A 26,568-nucleotide genomic window follows, 5' to 3' on the forward strand; every position below is an offset into this window, starting at 1 on the left:
TTCCTTCCGCCACTTCCTTCCGCCACTTCCTTCCTTCCTTCCGCCACTTCCTTCCGCCACTTCCTTCCGCCACTTCCTTCCGCCACTTCCTTCCTTCCTTCCTTCCTTCCTTCCTTCCTTCCTTCCTTCCTTCCTTCCTTCCTTCCTTCCTTCCTTCCTTCCTTCCTTCCTTCCTTCCTTCCTTCCTTCCTTCCTTCCTTCCTTCCTTCCTTCCTTCCGCCACTTCCTTCCGCCACTTCCTTCCGCCACTTCCTTCCGCCACTTCCTTCCGCCACTTCCTTCCTTCCGCCACTTCCTTACTTCCTTCCTTCCTTCCGCCACTTCCTTCCGCCACTTCCTTCCTTCCTTCCTTCCTTCCTTCCTTCCTTCCTTCCTTCCTTCCTTCCTTCCTTCCTTCCTTCCTTCCTTCCTTCCTTCCTTCCTTCCTTCCTTCCTTCCTTCCTTCCTTCCTTCCTTCCTTCCTTCCGCCACTTCCTTCCTTCCGCCACTTCCTTCCGCCACTTCCTTCCTTCCGCCACTTCCTTCCGCCACTTCCTCCCTCCCTCTCTCCCTCCCTCCCTCCCTCCCTCCACTTTTATATGCAAAGCTGTGTTTTCAATTGTGCACTCACAACTGTTCTTACAGGTATCTGACAGCCCCTGCAGGTTCCCTGAGAGCAGGCACAGCCGCTGTAGTTGTTTACACCCTGGTATCAGCTGGACTGACTTGGTTTCCCCACAATTAACAGTAGCTAAGTCTTGATGAAAAGCAGATCACAGGAATGACAGTGCTAATGCAGAGACACATAATGTGGGTATTCAGAGATGCACACAGAACCTCTACACTAATCATCTTTTTTTAGCTTGCTCTATCCAAGTCATCGTCTACTGGCATTTTCCCCTAATTGCAGGGAGCATTCAGTGCCTGGGGTTTTACTGTCATTTTCCAAGCCAGTTCCTGCATACTTATGGCAAAAGGCCAGATCAAAAGAAAGATTGATTAGGTGCCTCCAGTGGTTCTTACACCAAAATCCAAGATGACAATTCAAAAAAACTCAATAGCTGTGTAACTGTGAAGGTTGCTAAGTTTGCCACCTACCTCTCTGCCTCCATCCTGCTGAGTGTTCTCTTTGAAAGGCTACAAAGCCTTTTCTTCCTGGCATCCCATTTCTTCTTAATGCAATTTTCTGCAAAACCACACACACCAGCCTGTAAGACAGTGTCTAGGAACTTTATTTGAAGGTGTACTGTGTATCATGAATTGCCACAGGATGGAGAAAGGACAATGCATACATGGTTCTCATTCTGCTAAAGAATTGTGGATCAGATCAGGCTGAAAATGCTGGTTCAGATTATGCCTCATCTAGGAAAACATGGGACTTTGGCCACATTTCTCATAATTCCCATTCAGCATCTAATGTTTAAATGTTTGATCTTAAATACAGAATAAACTATCAGAAAAGCTTTTGTTCTTACAGATTGTTACAGGCATACAAGTGACAGGTCTGAATCAATCAATAGTCACCTTGTCAAATTAAAAGGAGGCAGAGACAGCTTTGAGAAGCTCTGGCCAGCACTTCCAAAGGACCAGCAGCATTGTACTCCTGCATATTTCCAATATTTCAACCTTTACAATGTGTCATGTAAAGGAAGTGCTGCAGAAAGAAGAGGAGCAAAAACCCTCCTCTGCTCCAAGGTACTGTGAGGTATAAACAGCCTACTGACAGCATAAGAACAAGGATTTCATAAATCACAGCAGTCTCTCAAACTGTGATTTACACCTAGGGCCACAGAGCCCTAAGCTTCACCTATATGCACAAAGCAGCAAAGGAAAACTCGAGGTCACTTTGTCCTTACTCTCCAAGCTACACTTACTGCAAGTTTCCTCCTGAGCCTTACAGCAGAGAATCTGGACATCACCATCATGTAAGCATTTCAATTAACCTAGATTCACAGCTTCACTTCTGTCTTCCCAATGCATCCAAGAAACTATGAAACTACCTTATTAACAAAAGCAATGTTGTTTAGCTGGGGAGTTATGTAAGCAATTAAGAGCCAGGCAGAGACCAAGTCCTGCGTTATCAGACACACCCAGACATTACATAGCCACTTTTGATTCACACCTCCTTTTCTTGATTCCTTGGTATTTGTGCTTAAGATACTGACTTTAACACAGCAACGGACAGTATACCAACTAATAATTCGGTTATTAGTTGGTATTTATTAATATTTATCAGCTATATATGCTTTGTTTGAAAAAATGGGAAGCAGCTACCTGGCGCACCTTCAGAGACAAAGGTACATGCCTTTCCAAGCAGAACAGTAGATATAGGCCTTTACCTACAAAGCTTACAGATGAAGACATTTTCTTTAGCATTTGCTTGATTACTTTGGTTTGCATTTAATTATACAGATGGCTGAGTGGTTTTGTAATTTTATAGCTGGCCTGTGCTAGTAATTGATGTGGTAGTGTCAGTCTTACTGAGGCTGGTTTGGAAATGCATGGGGTTTGAAAAGCTGCTTGTATTTAAAGCCTCTTGTTACAATGCAAGAGATGAATTAAATGAAAGAATGTTAAACAATGTTGGGGGTTTTTTCCTGTGGACTTTACATAACTGTACTATTTGTCCCAAGACAACACTGGAATCAGTATATCAACGATGAAGATTGTGGCTGACTTTGCAAGTCCTTCAAAAATGTAATTCCTATATACACAAGTTGTGTACCTGTCTTCCTGTATATTTTCCCTAACCTAAAATGAAGAAGTTTATTTTTAATCCAGAAAAAGTAATTTATTAACCCTTAGGCAGACTGAACACTATCATGTGAGAAAGGAAAAATAAAACAAACAAACAAAACTGACAATAAACTTATATTCCTTTTCACCTCTAGTTCATATTTATGAATATAAAAGTAAAGAAACCCCTGTACTAATGACATGAATCTATTTTCTGGAAGTAGAACGATGATCTTTAGCTACGCCCTCCAAAGTCTCAAGACCTCATTATCTAAAAAATGACTTGTCCTATTTCCATCACAACAACACTGATCCACGTCAGCGCAGCGTCCTGAGTGAGTGACGATAGTTATGCACCTTTGCCTGTAGCAGTCTGACATGGTTTACTTTTGGCAGCTTTCAAAGACTGTATCTGCCTGGACTACTGACAGGTGTTTTGTCCATCATACTCTGCTGTCACAACTTGCTTCTCATTTGGGATAGAGTTGATTCATGTCACTGAACAGAGATAGTCCATGATATCTCTGGCAACTCACTTAGCTCTTCTAGCTGTTCTCCCATATGCAAAACACAAAGATGGACTAGATCCACGAGATCTAGTGATCTAAATTTTAGAGAACCTAGCTATTAGGAGAATCAACTCCCCTGTTGGTAGTGCTCTTATATTCTTCAAATATTTTCAGAGTGAGAGCCTGAAAAGAGGATTTGCAAAAGCCTTATTTAGCCAGCAGCAAGTGCTAAAACCACAGCCCCATCTCTTAAAACAGATGCGCACATGGGTGCTTTGTCTCCTTTTGCTTCTTTTGCGATAGTAGCGAAACATGCCTGAGGTCCAAAGCCAAATCCCTCTTCTCCCTGAACAGGCTTGGGGACTATGGAATACCCTAAAGGAACAACCTGAAGCTGATGGCTTTCAACCAGTAAGCCCCAAGTACGAACATCTTACAAATCCGTACCTATAAATGTAGCCAGTTGTGAAAATGGTCAACAGTGAATTCCCTACTGCCTTGGGACACCTAAAACATATTTGGACTGTAGATTATCTAAAGAGTTCAGCAGCATTTCAGGGAACAGACAGAGAGATGAAGGATCCAACTGTGGAGTCCTAGGCTTAAAGCTACAGCAGACATACTGGAAGGCTTGGACTTTGCCTTACAAAACATAGTAAATAACATTTGACAATTCACTGCATGGGACTTCAAAACTAGCATACACAGAGAGAGTAGGAAGAGTTCTGCCTTAGATAGTCCTTGTAGGAATAGGTGATACCCTGAGAGATTTACACCACTGAAGGCAGAAAAAGTAAACTGTAAAAAGACCACAGAAGGTGGTGTCATTTTTCCTCTAGGGCACATTAAAACAGTGTTTTTTGCAAACACTGAGAGAAGGATTGGACTTTCTGAGTACTATTTTTGTTACTTAGTCACTTACAACCAGCAATAAATCTTCTGCTGATGATTTTGTTGAGGATTTGTGTCATACAAAGGAATTCAGCTGACTACCGTTGTCAATGTGTCTCCGTAACAGAGTAAAACTTGTTTAGCTAGTAAACAGATATGTCCTGAAGGGTGGAAGAATAGATCTATTGGGCAAGAATTTCAAGAAGGTACTATTTCTACACACTTGCTTTTGAAGTCACAATCACACTTTTTTTCCTATGTAAAAAGGGCTGTTATGCTTATTTAAGATTTTGTTACCTTTGTTTAGATAGCATTCTGAACAAAGCCATTAAATCACATAAACTAAAGATCAGTTTTTACAAAGCTTATAGATAAGAAAAACTAAAAAAAAAAAGAAGCACGTTGCCTATAGTTAAGAGGAAACTAAGAGCTTAGATCATCAGATCACCTAGTGCCCAACTCTGAGTTCATTGAAATTGTCCCCAAAATTGTTGTTCACAATAACAGAACTTAGCACAAGCTCCTTCCTGATCACTAGAGACACGCTTATTATGTTTGGTCTGTTGTCCAAACCTATTTCAAATCCTTTTAAAAAGCCAAAACATTTTTGTTGTGCTACTTCTAAAAATTAGCTAATTAATAGATTGCAAGTGAAGAAATCATATTTATTTTAGGTAATTTAGAGTTTTGAACTGCTGTTTTGCAAGGCTGTGTAACTTTATGATCCAGTTAGTACCCACATATAATTCTAGTAGCAACCCAATTCATTCTTACACTTACTTCTTTTATCTCCTAGCAAAGTAAACTGTTTGAGGAGACGATGTGATTTTTTTTTGGTGGTGCTGCAGTTAAGCAGATCCTAATCTGTTTTGAAGATGAAGTAGTCCTAAGATATAAATAACCAGTGCCTCTCCCAAACAGATTTCACCAGTTCCTTCAGAAAACTCTCACAAACTCAGTGTGGTTCACTGTAAAGCGTGAGCGATAACGCCCATATTGACTTTTCAAAATGTTCTTGTGTGTGTGTGTTTCTGTGAGGCTTGAGGATTTTGACTCAGTGGACTGTAAAAGCAGAATCCAGTTATGGAGTTTGGGTGGATATTCAGAGCAGACCTTCCTTCAAGTGGGGAGTTGTTTGGCACCAGGGCCCTGACTCAGAATATCACTGAGTGTGATCTCGCAAGTGACTCACATATTTACTTCTCTGACTCTCTCTCCTCTTCCTTTAAAGTTAAAATACTGAGCCACTTTTCTGACATCAGCTCACTGCCAGCCAGCTATCAGCTGAAAGTCAACACAGTAAAATGTTAACCTTTCCTCCCTGAGGTCCCTCCACCTTAGTGAATGACACTTCCAGTCTCTGTTGTTCTGCCCTAGAACATCTGCCCAGCAGCCACATCTCAGCGCTGCTGGAACCATAGTTTGGCCACAACTTCACATGCCATTCCATGGACCATCCCTACCATTCAATTCCCCACCTCCATCCCTGCAGCCACAGCTCAGGCATCAGTAGCCTGTGTCCCTGCTGCAGCCACTCTTGCCTGGGTCTGATAAACAGCATCCTGTCCCCTCAAAGTGCCCACCGAGCGCAGCAAGGTGGCTGTACCCGTCTCCAGCACAGTGTGGAGGCTCATCTTCCTCGAGGGGCATGAGGATGGCCTGCACCTTCCCCAGCACAGCTCCCCTCTGCCTAGTTCTTCATTCTCCCTCTCATACATGTAGGATATACACACAGGAGAGGGATGGAGTACCTCTCCTATGAGAGAATTTGGACTGTTCAGCTTGGAAAAGAGAAGGCTTTGGGGTGACCTTATTGTGGCCTTTCAATACATGAAGGGAGTTTATAGAAAAGGGCAAGACTATTGACAAGACCATGTAGCAACAAAACAAGGGAAAATGGTTTCAAATTCAAGGAGTGTAGGCTTAGATTAGATATGGGGGAAAGAAATCTTTTCCATGAGGGTGGTAAGGCACTGGAATTTCCCAGGGAAATTGTGGAGGCACCATCCCTGACGTGGTAGGGCCAAGCTGGATGGAGACCTGAGCAATGAGGCCGAGTGAAAGATGCCACTGCCCATGGTAGGGGGCTTGGAATTAGAAAATATTTAAGGTCCTTTCCAACCGAAACCGTTCCACGAATCCCTGATTCGTGCCGTGAGCACTGCTGCTCTATCGGAAACACTGCTCTCCCACCTTCTCAAATATTGCTGGCTTTTCTTCCTGTGTGCTTGACGCCATGCGGGCAGGCTGAGGTCTCATGTGCCAAAACGCACACAGCCCTGTCTCCGAGCGGCTGCCTTGCCCAGGCCGGGCACGGCCCCGCCGAGCTCAGGGCTGCAGCCGGGCGCCGGGCGAGCGCCGAACAATGCGCCGCTCGCAGCGGGGCCTTGTGGGTAGGGGAGGCGGCCTGCGCGGGGCCGGGAGCGGGAGGCCGCGCCGGGCCGGCGGTGGGCGGAACGCGGAAAGCGGAGAGGGAAAGCGAGGCTGGCGGGGATCGCGGCTCCCGCCCCAGCAGCCGGCGAGCGCTGCAGAGAGAGCCGCACTCTGAGCCCGACCCCGCGGCAGCCGCTCCCCCTTCGCTCCCCGCCTCCCCCCGCCCTCAGAGCGATGTCCCGGCGGAGCGGGCAGTGAGGCGGCGGCCGCCAAGGGACGCCCTGAGCGGCGAGAGGCGGAGGCACGGCGGGAAGCGCTCCGTCCCTCCCTTCCAGCTCTCTCCCCTCCCTCTCCCCGCGCCCGGGCGGAGCAGCGGCCGTTTTCCCTCGCCCTTCATGCCCGGGCGGCGGCCACCGGCGGCGCTGCCCTCCGCTCCCGCCTCGCCGCCCCCGCCCTTCCCGGGCTCGCCGCGCTAGGCCCGCCGGGCGGCCCCGCGCAGTGCCCTCCGCGGGCCCGGCACCAGGCGGGCCGGAGGATGAGCCAGCAGCCGGCGGGGAAGATGTCGGCGGCTCCCCTGGCGGCCGAGGCGCTGGAGCCAACGGCGGGGATGCTCGAGGGCCGCCAGAGGAAGCTGGAGTCCATGATCCGCGACCCGCGCTCCCCGGTCAACGTGGAGAGCCTGCTGGTGAGGGGCGGCCGCGCCTGGGGGGAGCGCTCGGCGGGGGAACAAAGGGAGCGCTGCCCTCGCCTCAGGCGGGCGGGAGGGAACGGGAAGGAAGGAAAGGGCTCCCGCGTCCTGAAAGTACTTTCCTGGGGGAGGACGAAGGATCGTCTCCACGCCCCCGGCCGGGCCACCGGCAGCGGGGAGGTGGCGGGAGCGGCCCTCGCCTCCGGGACGGTGTTGGGCGAGGGGACGGGCACGGCACCGTGAGAGGAAAGCGAGCGCTCCCCGATTAGCAACATCTTATTTGGGGGAAAGCGAGAAACGTCCCCGGCGAGATCTGATCCAGGGAGAGGAAAGCGCCTTGTTTTCCCTCCCAGCATCGTTCACACCGTTCGCTTTCGCGCCTGGGAATCCCGGCGTGTCCGTCCCCAAAGTACCTGCCTTTGTGTGCACTGCCGGGCACCCATCGCTCACCCCTGTGAAACGTTCCCTGGTGAAGCTGAGGTTGCTATGAGATGTGGAAATAATTCAGGAAAAGGGGACACGCCTAAGGGAGAAATGTAACTGGGGGATCCAGTGACTCTTCACGTTTATTTTTTATTGGGGCAAATTGATTCGTCTGTGTCCTGTTTCAAATAGCATTTTTCCGTGTGAGTGCATGAAATACAATTTACTTTAGTGAGAAATATATGCCCTTGTGAAGAAGTGTGAAAGGGGTTAGATTTTCTCATTTGACCATCTGAACTCTATAAACGCAGCCAAGAGACAGATTATTATCATTATTATTATCACTGTTATCGTTATTTTCATTATTAGTATTATAATTATTAGTATTTTAACTGATAAATACTTTAGGGTCTTCAAATCTTATATTTCCAGTCTGCCCCAAGATTTCCAATGTGTCCCAGTTATGAGGAGCAGAAAAAGGGAGAATAAATCCCAGTCCTTCCAGCAGTTGCTCAAGGCACATACACTGTGGTTTTTTTTGTGCTTTCAAATGACTCAGTTCTGTTTGGCCAAAAATACAGGAACTGACTGAACAGAATGTATGCCTGTGCTGTGTGGAGAATATAGGAATTTCCTATAACATCTGAAAAATGTTCTTCCCGAGGCTGTGGTGCTGTTACTCCTCTCATACATGTTCCGAGGCATAATGACAGCCATAGTCAATGGAGGGGGGTGGGAAACAGTGCTGCATATCTGACTGGATTCAGATAAGTTTTTGCCTAGGTCAAAGCAGAGAGAGCTGCCTCTGGGCTTCGCTCCCAGCATTTTCACTTTGGTATTTTGCTTGGAAAACTTTGACCTGTGGCCAAAAAAGAGCAGTTAAAAATAGTACAGTCGTTCTGAAAAATGCATCAGGTTAATACTTAACCCCAGCAGACTTTTTCACACTCTGCTTTTATACTTTTATATGCATGATTCTTTTATTCTCTCACCTCCCATGCCTTGGATGTAGATTGAATACACTAAAAGATGTTTGTGTTTCTGAAGATAAATCCTAGCTGCAAAATTGAGACTGGGCTGCTTAGAACTTGATTTTTTTGTTTGTTTTATATGCTAGCAATGTAGACTGCTTCATGTAATACATTGAGAAAGCAAACTATGGGAGAGTGTTAGCTGGATTGTAAATGCATTTTTTTACAGTAAAGGTCATTACTGTTCTCTACACTCTGTCTGTAAGTATTGTTAAAAACCAGCAGCAATGAAATATTATGCTAATCAATCACATTTCCTAGCTTGTGCAGTCTACATATCTGTGTATGAAATAATGGACAATTTATTATTCTTATTTAGGAAATTTGCAACAGATTTCCTGTAAAAGCAGTTTCTTTTGCTCTCTGGCATTGTTGCTTTATGAAATTTGACCTTAATTTTGCATTGGTGTGCTGCTAAATAGTCTGAGTATGAAAGCATATTCATATTGAAAAATTTACTTGTTTACTAACCAGCTCCCTTGCAGTGTAAATTATCAAAAGTGGAAATGTGTTTCCAGTTAAAAGTAGAAATACAGCAACATGAATTGAGAGTCAGGGAAAGCATCTTAAAAAGACTAGCTGGAATGCCACTATTCCATCCTCCAAAAATAACATAACCAAAACTAAAAATGTGGAATGGAATTCAAAATGGAATTCATTTCCTTACAGTGTAAAAAGTCATAAACAGCTGCTATTCTGTATTTTGTGTGCATGCTTTATTTTTGGGAAGCCGTAAAAAGTGAAAAAGTAGCTGTTGATCTCTAACACATGGTGTAAATTTGAAAGACGTGAGAAGCTGAGGTAATAAGCTGTCTTTCTCTAGATAGCAATTCCACTGTCATCAAGGGATGTTTTATTCAGTGGCTCTAAATGAAGAGACTCCCTTTGCGTACCTTCCTGACCACAGCATGGCTGACCACATCCATCTGTTCCTTCAGCAGGAGAATCTATGAAGCCAAAAACATTGATTGATGATGTTCCTCCCATCCCCCTTCAGGGCCCAAGAGAGACTGTTAGATGTTCTAATGGGATTTTTGCTGTCTTGTGTGCCTTAACAGTTATTAATGCCTGTGTTGAGCATAATTATTTGTGTTTGATTAAAGCATATCTTCAAAAGAGACCTGTGCATTCTCAGTTTAGAGGCATTATGAGGTGGAGAACTCTGCATTTAGTTTGTTCTCACAGGCAGTTACGAAGGCAAAATAAAACGTCTCAGGAAACAACCAACCAACCAAAATGTGTGGCATGTTATTACCACCCATCTTCTGCTAAATAAAGAAAAGTCATGGAGGACTTTCTACTCATTAGCATAGATGAGATGCACAGCCAGCACTTGGTGGGGTTCTTCTGGTTTTGTTCTGATTAAGAGATGGAGAGAGGAATGCTAGAACTGGGTGCTCAGTGCTGTGATAGGTGTCAGCAAAGACATCCACAAAGGGAAGTGGTTATTGCAGCCTCATTGAGGCGTTGGCTGAGTGCTCATTCTCTCATTGTGTCTTGTTGAAAGCTTGTTGTTAGGTTGCCTGTGCTAAGATAAATAATTTTGATATTGTCACAGCTTTTTATGGTACAGTCTTACTCTTTTTGGGCATGTAACAGTGCATTAGTGGTTATGAAAACCTGTTTTCTGTGTTACATTTAGATCATGCAGATTACTTTATAAAGCTACCATATTTATATTATTTGCCTTTCTGCCAGTTGTGTCACCCACTAATTTAATGAAGTGACATTTTTATGTGTACTGCATGTACACATGGATGATAGCACTTAATGGCATTTGACCTTGGCTGATCCATAAGAAAGCCTTCTATAAATACATTCCTACCGAATAGTTCTGAGTTGACAGCTACATTTAAGGCAAGCTTAACAGTGCTCAAATACATTTGGGCATTTATGATTTTGCACATAAGCTCTATCTACAGTATGAGCTGAGTTATTTTTGATAGTATTTCGTACACATTATCTAGTAGGGGTGCGTTGGCAAGTGTTACCTTCTCTAAAACAAGAGCAGAGAGGTCACTGTAGGCTGTGTAAAACTAATCCGGACCTCCGCTTCCTTGCCATGTGTAATTGTATCACTTCAGCACACGCTGAACTCAACTTTTGAGTTGTGTGGTGGTGGTGAACAGCTCTGGTAAATCTTACCATGCTCTTTCTGCAGTGCTCTGCCTGGGCTGGAGCTGCTCGAGTGCAGTTGTCCAGCGAAAGGTGCTGATGTTTGCCCTTGGACTCCCTGGTTCAGTGCAAGCCTCAGAATTTTAGTGCTAAGCTTGAGGTTTGGCATTACACTGGAGGTGTAAAATGTTGAGTGTATTCTGGCTGCTCTGCCATGGTTGTGTCAGCTTTTGAAAGAAGGAGCTCTTAAAACTGTTAATTAGGCAGTGCATCAGTGAAATTGTGAGCACAGTGCTGGGCTATGCTGGCATGCAAGCGTGATGGACTGAGAAATGGAGAGATGATTAGCAAGAGAGTGCTCAAGTGTCTCAGAATACACATGCCTTAGAATCCAAACCCACAAACCAAAACTGAACTAATTTGCCATTTATTTCTTTTTAAAATAAAGCTGAGAGGTAAACTGTGTATTTACACTAGTTTGAACATGAATAGATGTTCATCTACATGGATCATTGCCATCAAGACCCTGGAATTTTATTCTTAATGAAAAGTGGATTGGAGACACAGCTGTGACTCCCATTCTTTCAGTAGGTGCATCTGTCCATAAAGATCTCATCAACTGAGTAGATGCCAACCTTGTACCAAGAGTGTTAATTGAGCAGATCACTAGGCTGAGCTCTGTTAATTCAGGATCTCCCGGTCATCATGGCTGATACAAGGTATTCCTTTGCAGGATTTTAGCCTTAGGAACTTTCTAAGTGTTTCATAATTAATATGAAAGTTGTTTCACTTTCCTGAATTTATTGCCATACATGATTTTGAATCAGCAAGAACAATCTGTTGTGTTAATTTGAGCCAGCAAGTACAGGGAAGAGATGCATATGTAGCAGTTAGCAGGATCTGATCTAAAATTCATTGCCCACTAAGTAATTTGAAGGCCAGATGATTCTCTGTTCTTGATGAAATAACGTTTTCTTGCTTGTTATATTTCCTGTGCTGATATTTCTCTCTTAGTTTCTGACTCTTTCTATAAATGTTCTATTTTTGATCTGTAATTTTAGAACATCTACTGCAGACTTAAAAATTATGATCCTTAAGGAAACTGAATTGTCTTTTGTTCATTGTTCCCCTCTGTTGGATTTATATATAGCAGTATGGTTAGCTGGAAAAAGATAGTTCTACTTTACTGACAGCTTTTTATGTTTTTATATTCTGACTTATTCTACACTAGGATTAAAGTGTTTCACTTCTGATTTGAGAAAACAGAAAGAACATTTTGCTCAGCTTCAGGTCTTTTTACTGCCACACGAGATGCATGCAGATTTTGTGTGTGTGTATTCACAATAGGCATGTTCACTCCCAGTATTTCATCTCTGTTGATCAGATTGCAGAGTGTGTCATTAGGATCCTTTAATTGTTCAATCTTTGTAACAACTTAAAAGAAACATAAATACACCTACACTAGCAAATTAGCAGAGATTTCTTCTGTTTTATGTGTGCAGGAATAAAAGTTCAGGAACTCTTCACTTTTCCAAATATTAGTAGTCTCCGTTTCAGTTGAAATGCGTGCAAATGCTTATTAGAACCTGTTTTTTAAAGTACATTTTCAGTTCTAACTAATGGCAGAGCAGTGCCAAAGCATTTGGCTCTTTGTCTAGTAATGCAGTCCATAACAAAAGCTGCCTAATTTCAAAAGAAAGGAAAGTGCTACCTCAGTAGCCAATCTCCACAGCAATCAGTTGATGATTTCTTGCCAGTGTTTGATCTACAAAATATGACTGGAATTGTATCAGTGTCACAGAGGAGCTAACTTTGGATTTTAAAGATGAAAGTGATTAAAATTGGGTAGTAGAATTTTACATAATGAAAGATTTAAAGAAATTAAATCTGTGTGTTTTTATAACTCATAAGCATGGGGGGTTTTGGGGGGAAGAATGCTATATTGTGTCCAAGGTTTCTTCTAAACTGTTACACTGTAAAGCAGCGAATGATTCTGGTAACAAATTTATTTTAAATACTTTTTTTTCTTGGTACATCCCATTGGTTAAGAGCAAGAATACAGTGTTTATATTGGCAGACTTGGCTAGTAATACACTTATTTTAATGAGCTGTTGGCAATGTAAACACAAGGTTGGATGCAGCGCTGGGTTGCCCTGCCGTAGCTGCGGTGCGTGGAGCTGCTGCAGCAGCGCAGTGTCCGAAGGGCCCCTGAGCGCAGTGAGGCATTGGCAGCATTGTGTCCATTCCCTGCTAACTGAGTATTAACACTGTGTGCTGCAGTCAGTGATTGGGCCCCCAACATGCCGACAGCTTGCAATATCTGGAACCTTGTGATTTTGTGAATTTTGTCCAGATTTCACTATGGTGGATAGTCTCAGTCTGTAACAGGTGCTTTGTGTGGTGTGGACTTAGCTTTTACTCTGTGTTTGTCTGCTACTGTTACAGCTGTTGAAAGAGGGGTTCTTTTTTGCCTGTGGAGTATCATGGAGTTTTGTTGTTGGATGGACACAGATTTCTTCATTGTCATGTGAAATGTGCCTTCTGTTCAGTCGCTGCTTCATTTGTTGTAGGGTGTGGAAGGTGATAGACACGAGAAGAAAAACAATCTGGGTGTGACATACAGAGGGGTTTTGATTATGCTTGTCTTCCTTTAATTTTATTTTATACAGAATGACTTACCTAAGTCAAATCTTTCACAGAAAATAACCCATCATGTGCTTTGTGTTTTGTGTGCCCAGATGGAGACTAATGAGTTCTAATAGTGTTCAGCATTGATACTTTAATTCCACATCATTTCATAATTCATTTTTTTTTAGGATAGTGTTGTTCAGATGGTACAGAGAATAAAAAAATGGTGTGTAGGAGAGTCTGAATCCTAATCTACTGCTATCAGTTTATGGTTTCAGACAAATCTTTCTTCATTTCCAACTGTATGAAATGGAGATGATGAAGCTTTATTTTTAAGATGCACTGGAAAATAATTTAATATTTAGAATAGACTTATGTGATCAAAAAAGTTGATCACAAGTAAGCCATGCCCAAGTGTTTAATTCTGAACCTTGAGGATTCAAGTAATCGAGTAATTGCTTTATTGCCTTTCGACTGTTCTAAATCATGGGTACTGATTTTATTAGTCCATATTTAAAGTATAAAATTACAGGATCCTACATAAAGCTAGATAAAGTTTGAATGACTCATCCAAACACAAGAATTTTCTTGTACTTTTCTTCAGGAGGAAATGAAGAGGAGGTCACATACAGGCTTGAAAGTAGACTTCAACAGCTATGAAAGAAGAAAAGTTAAGCTTTAGCAAATACTCCTTTTTTTTTTTTAATCTCAAAACACATAATGTTGACTGTTACTGTCACCAAATAAATAAATAACTAGAAGAAAAATGCCTGAGTTCCACACTTTCTTTCAAACACTATTTAAAGTTTAACTAAAATCTTGATTACTATTTAAAGGCTGTAACGCATCATTGTTCTTTGTCCATGTCGCTGCTGTTACAGGTAGCCGTCCAAAGTCTATAGCTTCATTGTTGATTAAATATCAAACATAGTTCTGTCAACAGCATAGGTTTACCCTAGTATGGAACAGAGAGAAGGATCTTCAGGTTCTTTGGGAATTCCTTTTTACTGAATGAGCTCTGAACTTGGAAATCTGCTTTTGTTTGTTGCTACTGTACAACTTGATTGACTCTCTTTATTTTTCTTTTGTTTGAAATTAAGAGTGCTGCATTGATAAATTCACAGTACTGTGTATCTGCATACTTTCAATGAGATTTTGCTCTAGAAACAGTAATAGCACAGGTTTTGGTTGAGGGATATGCAAACATTTGGTGTGCCTATGCTATAAAAATGTTCTGTTTCATACAGAAAATAGTTTAAACTGGTTTTCCTTATGGTTACTGAAACTAGTTTGTTCTAGTCTCATTTTCAGTTTAGTGCTGATCATTTTAAGTACAGGATTAGGGAGACAAGCCTTTTCATTTGTTGCATGTTTAGGACACAGATTTTTATTTGTAAATGACTTTTAGCAGCATCTGCTATATAGGGAAGGCTATATTATGATAGGCTTCTACAATGTGCAGCTAGAGTCATTGGAAACAAGCTGCAGTAAATAGATAAAAGATCTTCTGAGGTTACTTAATATTGGTTGCACCCCTTGCACAATTTTATAATTATGCTTGACTTCTGAATTATGGGGTTTTTTGTAAAATTTTAAACTTCTGTGATAAAATAACCATGAAGTCTCTCAATTTAGGAATAGAATTATTCCTTCTAATAGTTTAGGAGAATGGAGAAGAGCAAGAAATAATAGCATGTTAGAAGCTAGTGGTTTAGTGAGTGAGAAATGAAAACCTTTCCAATGCCAGGGGTATGCATGCATGATCTGTTTCCTTTAGGGAACATCTCGGGACCTCCTCCTCCAACAGTAAAAGTTAGGCCACTGAGGCACTAAGCCATAGTTTTTATTTCTTGGCCTGTTCAATTTAATGACCTTTTTGGGGTGTATAAACCTCGATTATAAAATACCTCCCCCTTTTACTTTATGTTCTTTTATATGAAAAGTGAGAACAACTGCTTGAATTACTCATCTGGCAAGGAGGTACTGGCAGTTTATGATTGTATCGCAGCTGCTGCTATTAATTTAAACATTATTCTATGTTAATTTTTTTTCTCTGTGAGTACAAAATAATAATTCTGTTAAACTTAAGACTTGCATCCATGCTGGTATTACAAGCACCTGTACTATATATCTGATAGGGAAAGTTGAAAATAGCTGCACTTGCAAAAAAAAATCCTATTACTAAATGGTTAAGTTTTATAAAGCTGTTTTCTAAATTGCTTTCAAATTCATTTTTCAATATCAGTTTAATTATATGGAATGTGCTTATTTTTTATTGTATTTTTTAGTTATTTTCCTTATTCCCCACTTGTCATCTTCCCAGAACTAAAGGACTTGTCTTGACTCTGCAAATGTGATGTTATTGCCAGTGAGGGTGGGAAGCAGCAGAACTCTGTTGTCACGTAGTGTTCTGTGTCAGAAATATTTTAAGTATTAAAAGATAATAATAAATACACTAATAAAAGCTACATCTCCTGAAAAAAATAATATTATGTTGGCAATTCCTTTTAATCATAGACATCTAGCTAGATCTCTGGTTAAGAAATTATTTCTACTCAGATTATGAAGAAAACCACTAAATGTGGACACAGTGATGAGGAATAGTTTATGTGCGTAGAGCCTGGAACAGTAGCACCATGAGGGGTGAATCATTTCATCTATTTTAATGGTTGGCTGCCTCTGAAGAAAGGCAATTTAAGTGTCAAAATAAACTATTTCAGTGCTCTCATTTTTTAGAAGAAATACCAATATTTGTTCCCACATGTGCCTTGCAGTGTTTCTCAAGTGGCAGAAGTCCCAAATGTCCTCTCTCTACCTGTGAAAACATCTTTGGCAAATTTGGACATATATTAAGTGAAAAATCTAACTAAAAATTTTGTAAGGTATGAGGTTATTCATTATTTAAAAAGCTCCTGGCTTTATTTTATATGACTCTACTGCAGGACTTCACTGAATCAGAAAATCAGACAGAGCACTGAGCCCAACTGCAGAGCTTATTTTACATTTTCTACCTAGAATAGACTGTTCTGCCTATTCTGCCATATTGCTGAAAGAATGTTTGCTATAAGTTGGGTAAAAGTACATATGGTGATGTGGTATTCGTGTTTTGAAATCACACTGTCTAAATTTATGAGGGAAGATGTGCAGTATGTCTTACAGACAGATGGGAATTAATAAAATTGCAGTATACTTGCAATACAAATTCTTTTTTGTTAAATCAAAACCAAGTGAATGTACACTGAAGTTATTTCTGTTTGTCAGTGTTTAACATCAAATGGATGATGAATGTCACAGGGGAGAGGAACGGCTGTTTTGCCTTTCTGGAGTATGCAGGAAGCAGGACTGAAGAAAGGTCTTAGACACATTTTATTCCAAGGTGGAGCTTCTTAGTTCTATTTTGATTTCAAGCTTACTTTCTACAGTTTATCAGAAGGAGACTGCCATGTAATTGGACTCCTTTCTTGGCACATGTTAATTGTTCTTGGGTTTGTACACAGACTAAATTTCTGAATTGTGGAATTTGTTTTGGTTTTACTGCCATCAGGCCTTGATTTTTATTTCTCATGTGTGAACTCTTAGCACTGTTGGGTCAGTTTTCCTCTAAAATGGAAGTGAGGGACAAACAAATGTGCTGGAAGCTGTAATATCATAGGGTCACTGATGCTGAAAGCACATATGGATTGTGAGAGAAGCATAACATTTTTTTATCTTCTTTGTGTTTGCATGTAAAAAATTAATGAAAATGTCATTATTGTGGTAAAATGTCACTGTCATCTGTAAGTTTGTATCTAATAACAGGAACTCAGACTGTGTCAGGGTTCTCCCTGTACCTGGTGTGGTGTTGCCCTATCCTAGTGGGAAGTTCCTGGCCCAAGATTGTCCAGACACATCACTATGGTTACAGTGAGGGGACTGGAGGCCTCACACAGAGTTTCAGGTGCTGCTCTTGTTTCACAAAAGGATTCACCAGAATACCCTTTCAACTCAGAATATTCTGTATATCCTTCTGTGAATCTGTGATTTAAGTCAAAACCAGCAGAATGATCAGCAATTTAGGCTTAAAATGAACCTTGCCAGTGCTCAGAGTGAATGATGGTTTCCAAGGCCACATCTGTAACAGCAAGTGAAACAAGAGCAGTACCAATTATCTCATGTTATTCCTGAGTTATTTCTGAAAATGTAGATCTTTGAGTAGGTGAACATATTCAATAACAAATTTTTTTGTATGTCTGAACTCCCTTTGACAGTGAGGTGTATCTACCTAGTCATATGCACATTTTCCATGTAGGGTAATAAGAAAGTACCAGAAACTCAAATCATTTAGGGACCCAATTGTGTCTAGAACGGCCTGAAACACCAGGGTCATGCTCTTACCTACTCAATGTGCAGTGAAGCTGTTAAACTGTTTTTTGTTGATACAGGGACTTTGTATCCCCAAATTTAAATTCTGCTTTAGTAGAGAGTAGTGATCTCTGCTGGCTGTTGGGTGGTGACATGCTGTGGTGGCTGTCCTGTTTCTGGTTAGGTCAAGGTTGTGTGCTCTCTACCTGTGTATATTCATATAGGATGTATGCAGAAATACTCTTACAAGAGATCTATGTAAATTTTTTTTCTTCTTCACAATCTTTAGCCAAGTGCATACACTTCTTCTGACCTTAATGGTCTTTATGCACAAGTTTTTTCTTCAAATGTAAAAATTGTGATTCCTTGAGGAATGGCTCTTGGGGGGACTAACCTGCGCAGGTCTTAGGCAAATATTTTCTTGACTTTCCATATAAGAATCACTTGTTGCTAAAGCTGAAGGAAAATTTAGGAAACATCGAGTTATTGTCTGTGGGAAAACTGTTTTCCACTCTTAAAACCGTGAGGAATTCGAAATCTACTTTTTATTTTGCTTTGCTTTCCCAAGTAATTTAGGCTATTCACTTAGCCCTGAATTTCTTGCCGTATTTTTATTTAACAGTTGTGGGTTTTCTTAATTCTTTGTATTCCAAATATATATTCATTTTGAAAAGGAAATTAATATAATGGAATAAGCACAAACTAAATAAACTGAAAAATATTATTCTATTTAAAAACTTCTTTTTTGCTACCATAATATCAGCTGATATTTTTAATATCAGTTTGTAGACAAATTCTGATATAGTTTTAATTTAACTGTCTCAATGAAAACAATCTTGTGTATCTTCTGACAAAATAAAAAGGCAGGATTTCATTGCCTGCATATATGAAGATAATACCTTGCAGAGCTGTTATTAATTGGAAATAATATTTTATGTCTGATTCAAGTTTGACAGTGCCCAGGAGCCTTTGCTTTACCTTGAGAAGGCTATGAAATTGTCCTGCCATTCTGAAGATACAAGGTATTTGATTGTCAGATTAAGACCAAACTTCCTGAGGATGTGGGTTTCTATGAAGATCTCTATCAGCCATAGACAAAGATGTTAGAATGTCCATGGAGGATGAGGGAAGCCTAAAAATGCTGTAGGATGCTGTCTCTGTTTCTGAATTGTTTCTAGAATCAGAAACAGATGAGATTTTGCAGACATGAACTTGGTAAGTAGGTGAGTACTGTGCTTGGGTCAGATAACTGGTCTGTAATGTGGATGTAAATGCAGCAGTAATTAAGACAAGCTTAAATATTCTCAGGTAGTCTGCAGTGCTCTGAAGGAAGATACAGCAGTGGGGATGTTGTAAATAAAAATTTGTAAAGGTGGGCACAGCCAAGGACAGATGTGTTCTCAGGTACATGTGCAATAATTATTATTAATGGCAGCAAGCTAACTTTTCTGCCTTAGGACTAGCAAATTTAGAAGAGGAACAGACATGATCTACTGGTGGTCTTCATAACTGGAATAAGGGTTTCTGGGTTATTCTTTAATCGTTTAGATTTCGATTTTTAAAAATGTAGATTTTTGTATTTAAGTGCTTCTGTCATTAAGGGTAGTACCAATCAAATTTTTACATATTTAACAAGAATACATCTGTTTTGGAAGAATTTGTAAATGAACCAATAAAATTGTACAGTGTTACATGAAGATACCAAGCTTTTAAAATAAGAACAAGAAATATTCAGAAATCTGAAGAATAGAGAAGTTTTTCAGTATGAGAAACTAAGCCTCAGTGAACTCAGAAACTTTTTAACCCCTGTCTTTCTCCTTTACTAGCTATATGAATCTATTTAAAAACAAATGGCTAACACAAATAGTTTCCCTATCAGTTAAAGCAGTAGCTCCACCAGCTTCCCTGAGGCACCACCTTGGTGGTGACACAATATTTGTGCTGGTGTGTTGTGAATTGCTTTGAGTACCTAACCTGGATTAAAACTAGCCTGAATCACTTTCTCAGCTAATCCTGGCAGGTTTGCAGAATGATCACCAACCATATTCAGTTTAACAAGGACAAATGCTGGATTCTGTATCTGGTATGGGGCATCCTCAGTTGTGTGCACAGACTGGGGAATGAGAGGCTGGAGAGCAGTGCCATGGAAAGGGATTTGGGCAGCAGAAAGCTGAACCTGAGCCAGCAGTGCCCTGGCAGCCAGGAGGGCCATCCCTGTCCTGGGGACACCAGGGACAGCATGGCCAGCTGGGCAAGGGAGGGGATTGTCCTGCTCTGCTCTGCTCTGGGGCAGCCTCACCTCCTGTGCTGGGGCAGCTCTGGGTGCCACAAGGTAAGAAGGGCATGAAACTATTGCAGAGTGTCCAAAGGAGGGAACAAAGATGGTGAAGGGCCCTGAGGGGAAGCCTGTGAGGAGTGACTGAGGTCACTTGGTCTGTTCAGCCTGGAGGAGGCTGAGGGCAGAGCTCACTGCAGTTACAGCTTCCTTGTGAGGGGGAGAGGAAGGACAGACACTGATCTTTTCACTCCCAAGGCCAGTAAAAAGACTTGAGGAAACAGCATGAAGCTGAGTCAGGGGAAGTTTAGGTTGGATATCAGGAAGAAGTTTTTCATCCAGAGGGTGGTTGGGCACTGGAACAGCTCCCCAGGGAAGTGGTTACAGCACTGGCCTGACAGAGCTCAAGAAGCATTTGAACAATCCTCTCAGGCACATGGTTGGTTTCTTGGGGTGTCCTGTTCAGGGCCTGAAGTTGGACTCAATGATGTCTGTGGATCTATTACAATTCAGCATATTCTATGAGTCTATGAACTATCACAATAACACAAAATCCAAACAACCCACAATCCTGAACCTTTCCAAAGCAAACTAAAAAATCTAGAGCATATCTCCTTTCTCCAAAGGGGTAGGTTCCAAGTGAATGGTGTGTTTATTGATGCAGCCTAATTTTTCTGAATGCAGGCCATCATCTGCATGTCCTTCCACAGTGTTGGTAATGAAACTTTGAGGAGAGCGTGGTCCAAGAAAAAGAATTTGTGCACTGCTCTGCAAGTACTGTAGCTTCTTTCAGATTACAGAGAACACTTCAGCTAGAATATGCTAATATAAATTTAGGAGAAAAGAGAATGAGAATAAGAGAATGAAATAAATTCTACTATCACATTTGGGGGTAATATCACACTGTCTTACTAGTCTGTGTACAGAGAAAATTGTAGAAACTGGAAAGGGTTTCTTTTAAAAAAAAACTAGTAAAAAGTCAATTCTGATTAGTACTTGCCTGTGTTTGAATTTAGGTAATTTAAACAGATTTTTTGTGCTTTAGTCTATTGCTTTAATCTGTTCTTTTAGGAAAAAGCAGGCATCTGTGAGTAAATATGCTTGTTTTAAAGATAAATACTGGCTCATATATTCTTCTGGAAATAGTGGAATCCATCAACATAAGAAATGCCAAATGACTAATTGCAGTTGTTAGCTGCCAGTGATTAGCTAAAAGTTGTTCTTGGTGCCATGTTATTATTGCTCCATCTCCAGTATGGAGGTTCTGTTACACGGGCACAAAGCGGACTCATACCACTGCACCCTGTTTTGATACCTGACTGAATTAAATTATATCAATACATATTTGACCTTACACAGTTTTCTGATTTTATATTCTTACATCAGGGCAACATCAACTACATCAGTAGTGTTAGCATTGAAACAAGGTTTCAGAACAAAGAACAAAGCTTTTACTTCTAGGCTTTTGATGGAGAGGTAGATATATTTATAATAGACAAAACTGTTCTGAAGGTTCCACAGAAAAGAAATGTTTAATTTTACAGAAAAGAAATGTTTCATTTTACAGCTGTTAAAGGAAATAAGTATTTTTAATGCTGGGTACCATTTACAAATTAAGGAAATAGCTGATTATTGATGTATCATTTTCAGCACTGATTACAACATTCTTTCAGAATTACAGAACAGTTTGACTTGAAAGGGACTTTTAAAATAATGTAATTCCAGCCTCCATGCCATGAGCAGGGACATTGTTCATTAAACCAGATTGATCAAAGCCCCATCCAAACTGACCTGGAACTTTTCCAGAGTCAGGGCATCCACAACCTCTTTGGACAACCAGGCTCAACATCCTCACTGTACAGATTTTCTCATGTCCGTTACAAATCTACCATCTTTGAATTTTAAAATGTTACCCCTTGTCTCCTGTCATTACTGCGCTGCTAAAAGTTATTACTGCTGCTCTTAACTTTCCAATTAGCCCTCTTTAAGTATTAAAAGGTTGCAGTAACGTCTCCCTGAAGCCTCTTCTCCAGGCTGAACAAAATTGATTCTCTCAGTCTTTTCTCCTGGGAGAAGTGCTCCAGCCCTCTGATCATCTTGGTGCCCTTCCTGTGGGCTCACTCCAACAGGTCCATGTCCTTCCCGTGCTGGGGACCCAGGGCTGGGTGCAGCCCTGCAGGTGGGGTCTCACCAGGGCAGAGCAGAGGGGCAGAATCCCCTCCCTCCCCTACTGCCCACAATGTTTGCATGCAGCCCAGAATGTGTTTGGCTTTTTGGCTTTCTGGGCTGCAGGGGCACATGGCTGGGTCATGTCCAGCCTCTCCCACAGCACCCCAAAGTTCTTCTGCGCTCACTTCCTTCATCCCCCAGCCTGTCTGGATTGCCCCAGCTCATGTCCTTGACTTGGCATTCGACCTTGTTGAACTTCATAAGGTTTACATGAAGAAGCAGGCAGTAGTTTACTGCAGTAAATGGAATTGGTATTCTTGTTTTTTTGCCTGAAAATGTTAGAAAACTATGTCAAATACAATTTATGGCGAGAATAGCCACTTGCAGTGTCATCACGATCAGTTTTATGTTCAGTTTGTTTCTGATTCATAGCCTGATGTAAGCAGTTCAGAGCTCTGTTTTGGTAACAGACTGAGTGTAATTTTTTTTTTTCACCATTAGGGTGCAGAAGCCATGGCAGGATGAATTTCTGTAGATACTGGATCTCCTGGTCAGATAAGCTAAAGGCAGTTTTCTTTCAGAGAAGTTGGGGTCCCAGGGAATAGTCATACAATTTCCTTTTTTTTTGACAACACTAATGTCAAAAACCAAATACAGCTAATCAAAAATATGTATTGTTGTACTTGTTCAGATGTTGTCAAAACGTGAATATATTATCCCTTCACAAAAAAAAGATACAAATTTCTCTGTCATAGTGGGAAGCTTCTTTGGCTGTTTGAATTCTTTCCCCTAGGTAAACAGAATATATAGTCAGACATGGATTTTTAAAATTATTACTTAACAAATCATGAAAGTGAAATGGATCCTAGAGAGATGGATTCCTGGAAGTCTTTTGAAAGACACTTTGGGGCAGCGGGAGTGTTTTTCAGAAATGTTATTAGAGTGCAGTTTTGCAAGCCCTCACATGTGTGTTTAACTTAAAACATTTTAGTAAATACAATTAAGTAGGTAGGACTACTTATAGGCCCAGAATTAGACATAAGGTTGTTTCAGTCCACAGAGCTGTGGATTGGGTGGTTGTTGCCAGGACTGTGTAATTTTTCCTTGTCATCTCTTTGATATGTAAGATACTTGTTGTACCCATTTCATTCTAATCTCTCTTCTCATCTTAGAGCAACATGGAGCCATTTCAGTTGAGGCTAACAGATGAAGTCTATTTCCTAATAAAAATATGCTCTGTTTAAGTAGATTCCTGACATCTAAGAGCTAAGGTTTGAATGTGTGTTCTGTTAGCATGTAGTTCTGTGAGCTTAGTCATTACTGCTTTGAAGCCAACGAGTTTACTGTATGTGAAATTTAGTCATACATTCAGTAATACACTCAGTCATTTCCGTGGAATTCTGCCCCTTCTTTCTCAGGTATTTCATTGTGTTTTTGGAGTGAGTTTCTTATGCTTTATGGAGGAATAATTGGAGGAAGAGGAAAGGGCAGATGTCCTGGCTCCAATGATGATTTTATTTTTTTCAGACTCCAGATGGTTTATTTTCTGTTACTGGAATATCCAGGTGAAACTTGGAGCATAACTGGAATATTTGGAACTGTGCCACTCTGATGAAAAACACAGAATTAAAATTACTGACTTGTCATATCTTTAAATATGAACAGGTTGATAGACAAATAATAGACAGATAATAAAACAGGTTTTATTATTTTTCTAAAAGACAATGTCAGAAAAACATTGACTTTTTTCCTTGGTGCTGTCACCTTTTCTTTGAGATCATTGGTCAGAGTCTACAATGTTTCTTGTTGCGTATATATGTGTATATATATATATATATATATATATATATATATATATATATATATATATATATATATATATATATATATATGTATGTGTGTGTGTCTCCGTAATTGGAAGACAGTATTTCTTTACTGAAAGTGAGTTTTGGCCTGGGATTTGTTTCATGTGCCTTACTTGAGTAGTTAGAAAAATGTAAAAATGTGTTACTCTTCATTTCTGCTATGATTATCTAAGTGTTTATTTTCTGAATTTTCAACCTTTTTGGCAAACATGAATATGTAACACTGAAAATAATAATAAGTATTTTTCAATATTTTTCATGTGGAAATATATATACTACCTTTCTTTTCTTTCCCCTGAGTGTTTCAGAAGTCTGATCAGGTGGTATCGGTTGGCAGATGTTTTCTCATGTTTATCTCATTTTGCCAAGCGTTTAGTGAGATTTACTTGGCTTTTATACATGCTTTGCTCATTTTGGTAGAAACTGCACTACCTTTGCTAGGTTTGTCTTTGAAAAGCAGTTTCAACCCAAACTATCAAAAAATAACCAGCTATCAACTTTTTCTCCCCTTTTCCTCCAAACGCACCCAGGTCACCTTAAAAAGAATAAAAATATATCAAAATTTTGGGATAAATTGTAGTATTTCTTAAGCACTAATTTTGTAAGTGATTGTGGTAACTGCTAACCTCTTGACTGTAGAAGAAACTTTCTGCAACAAACTTCAAATGCTGTTGGAAGAACACACTTCAGTGTCATGAAATGTATTTAAAAAATGAGTTTGATAGAGTGAGGAAAACTGCAGTCTGTCTCAGACCTGGAGCGCTGGCTGCCCCCAGAGCTGCAAGCTCTCTTTGGGTTTAGAGTTTGGGGAATTACATTCACTTTTCCGTAAGTTGTTATGCCAGCTTCTTCAGCTGTGGTATTTGGAGTCAAAACCCTGCAGGAAAAATGTAGCAGGTGACTAGGAAAGAGGCAGCTTGTGCTGGAAAAGGTGGTGAGCTTTTCTGTGGTCCTTAATTCTGTGGAATTTCATTGCCTAATTTTGGACCAGTCTCTCAAAATCTTAAACTTCCAAATTGAGATGATAAAACTCATCTCTGTTTTGCAAATCTTCTTTGCTTAAGAGGAATGTAATTATATACCACAGCCTTCAGGTGGGAGATTTCACTGGTGTGGTGACACTGTTGAACTCAAGAAATGATGAGATCGATTTGCGAAGTCTAAATCTACTACAGGAGCCAAAGGCAAATGCTTTGAGACAGCTGGTCTGGCTCTGGAGGAACACTGCAGTGTTTGGTACAACAGGACAAGGCTCCAGAAATCTTCATGTCCATAAAATTGTATGGCAGCACTCCAGCAAGATTTAAGATAAGTTGAATAAGTAAGGCTTATCTGCAGTATGGGATAGGAAGCTGAGGAGGAAAAACATTCAGATTTTTGTGGGGTGGGATTCTTTTTTAAGGTTAGGGAGGAAAGAGATTTTCAAGTTGACAGTGCGGATACATGAAACTCGGGATAAACATTCTTTCAAACTACTTGATATAAATCCAAACAGCACTTTTATGACCAAGGTCGTGACCATTGTCTTAAATAGAATGAAGAAGGAAAATTACTTGAAGAGGTGAAGTGATGTTGCTGCTTCTCTGTAGAGGATAATAGTTTACGATTAAATTTTTCCCAAAATATGTCCTTTCTAATATAGCTCTTTGTGTTTACAGCTGAAGGGGACCCTTGTGCAGTATGTCAGTATGGTTTTCTTAAAAATCATCTTCCACTTTTTCACTCTCTCTAAATTTACAGATCTATTTCCTAAGCAAAAGAAGGTACTATTTGCATGTGTGAAGAGTTTTTTATATAGTTATGTAAAAATTCATTGTTTTGACATTTTGACTTTCTTTTTATGTTTGGCAGGAAGTAAAAAATGAACTCACTGGATTACTCTAAAATATGTAGGGAGTGTTTTGTTCATGAGAGGTCTATCTGTCCATTTGGATATGAACCATAACTTAGTGAAACAAAACATTTTCTGTGGATAAACTAATTGCTATTGATAGTATGCTTAGCATATTTTTCTTACAGAACTATGGAAGTATTTTCTATTCTGATTAGACTGATTAGTATGCCAAGAAATAGTCAGTTCTAAAGACATACAGCTTCTTTTCAAGTGAAGCTGTATTGGTAAAATAAAAGAAAGAAGTTCTTTACAGCTTTTTGTTGTTTTGTTATTGCTTTTCCACCCTCCCTGTGTTTCAGGTTTGAATGAAATGACATTTTCTCAGGAGTAATTCCCAGTGCCTGGGACTGATCTGCCTTGGTTCCTATATTCTTTCTGTTGCCTTTTCACTGATTATTTTACTTTTTGACCTTGCAGTGAACAGGTTTAAGGGAATAAATGGCCAAAAATGAAAACAGCAGAAGACCTGTCCAGTTTGGCTCCCTAAACTGGCTTGCTCAGGGTGAGAAAGACATAACTGCTGAAGCAAAGGAGGGGTGGGGATTTTTGTTTAGGGGATAAGGAGACTGGTTTAGACTGTCCTGGAACTTCATCCTCAGACCTTGAATAGATCACTTCTGTATGCAAACATATGCTGCTTGACTGGTTACT

General features: G+C 40.5%; 1 protein-coding gene across 2 annotated transcripts in view; it reads left to right on the plus strand.

Moving 5' to 3' along the window:
- The first annotated feature begins 6,989 nt into the window (after window positions 1-6,989).
- Window positions 6,990-26,568, plus strand: part of ROCK2 (Rho associated coiled-coil containing protein kinase 2) — a 98,444-nt gene continuing 78,865 nt past the window's right edge. For both annotated transcript variants that reach the window (XM_058019536.1, XM_058019537.1), the window contains exon 1: window positions 6,990-7,173. In XM_058019536.1, the coding sequence (XP_057875519.1) occupies window positions 7,024-7,173 (150 nt within the window). In that variant the 5' untranslated portion in view covers window positions 6,990-7,023. The remainder of the gene's footprint in view (window positions 7,174-26,568) is intronic.

Source organism: Melospiza georgiana, chromosome 3 (genome assembly GCF_028018845.1).
Source record: "Melospiza georgiana isolate bMelGeo1 chromosome 3, bMelGeo1.pri, whole genome shotgun sequence".
Lineage (NCBI taxonomy): Eukaryota > Metazoa > Chordata > Aves > Passeriformes > Passerellidae > Melospiza > Melospiza georgiana.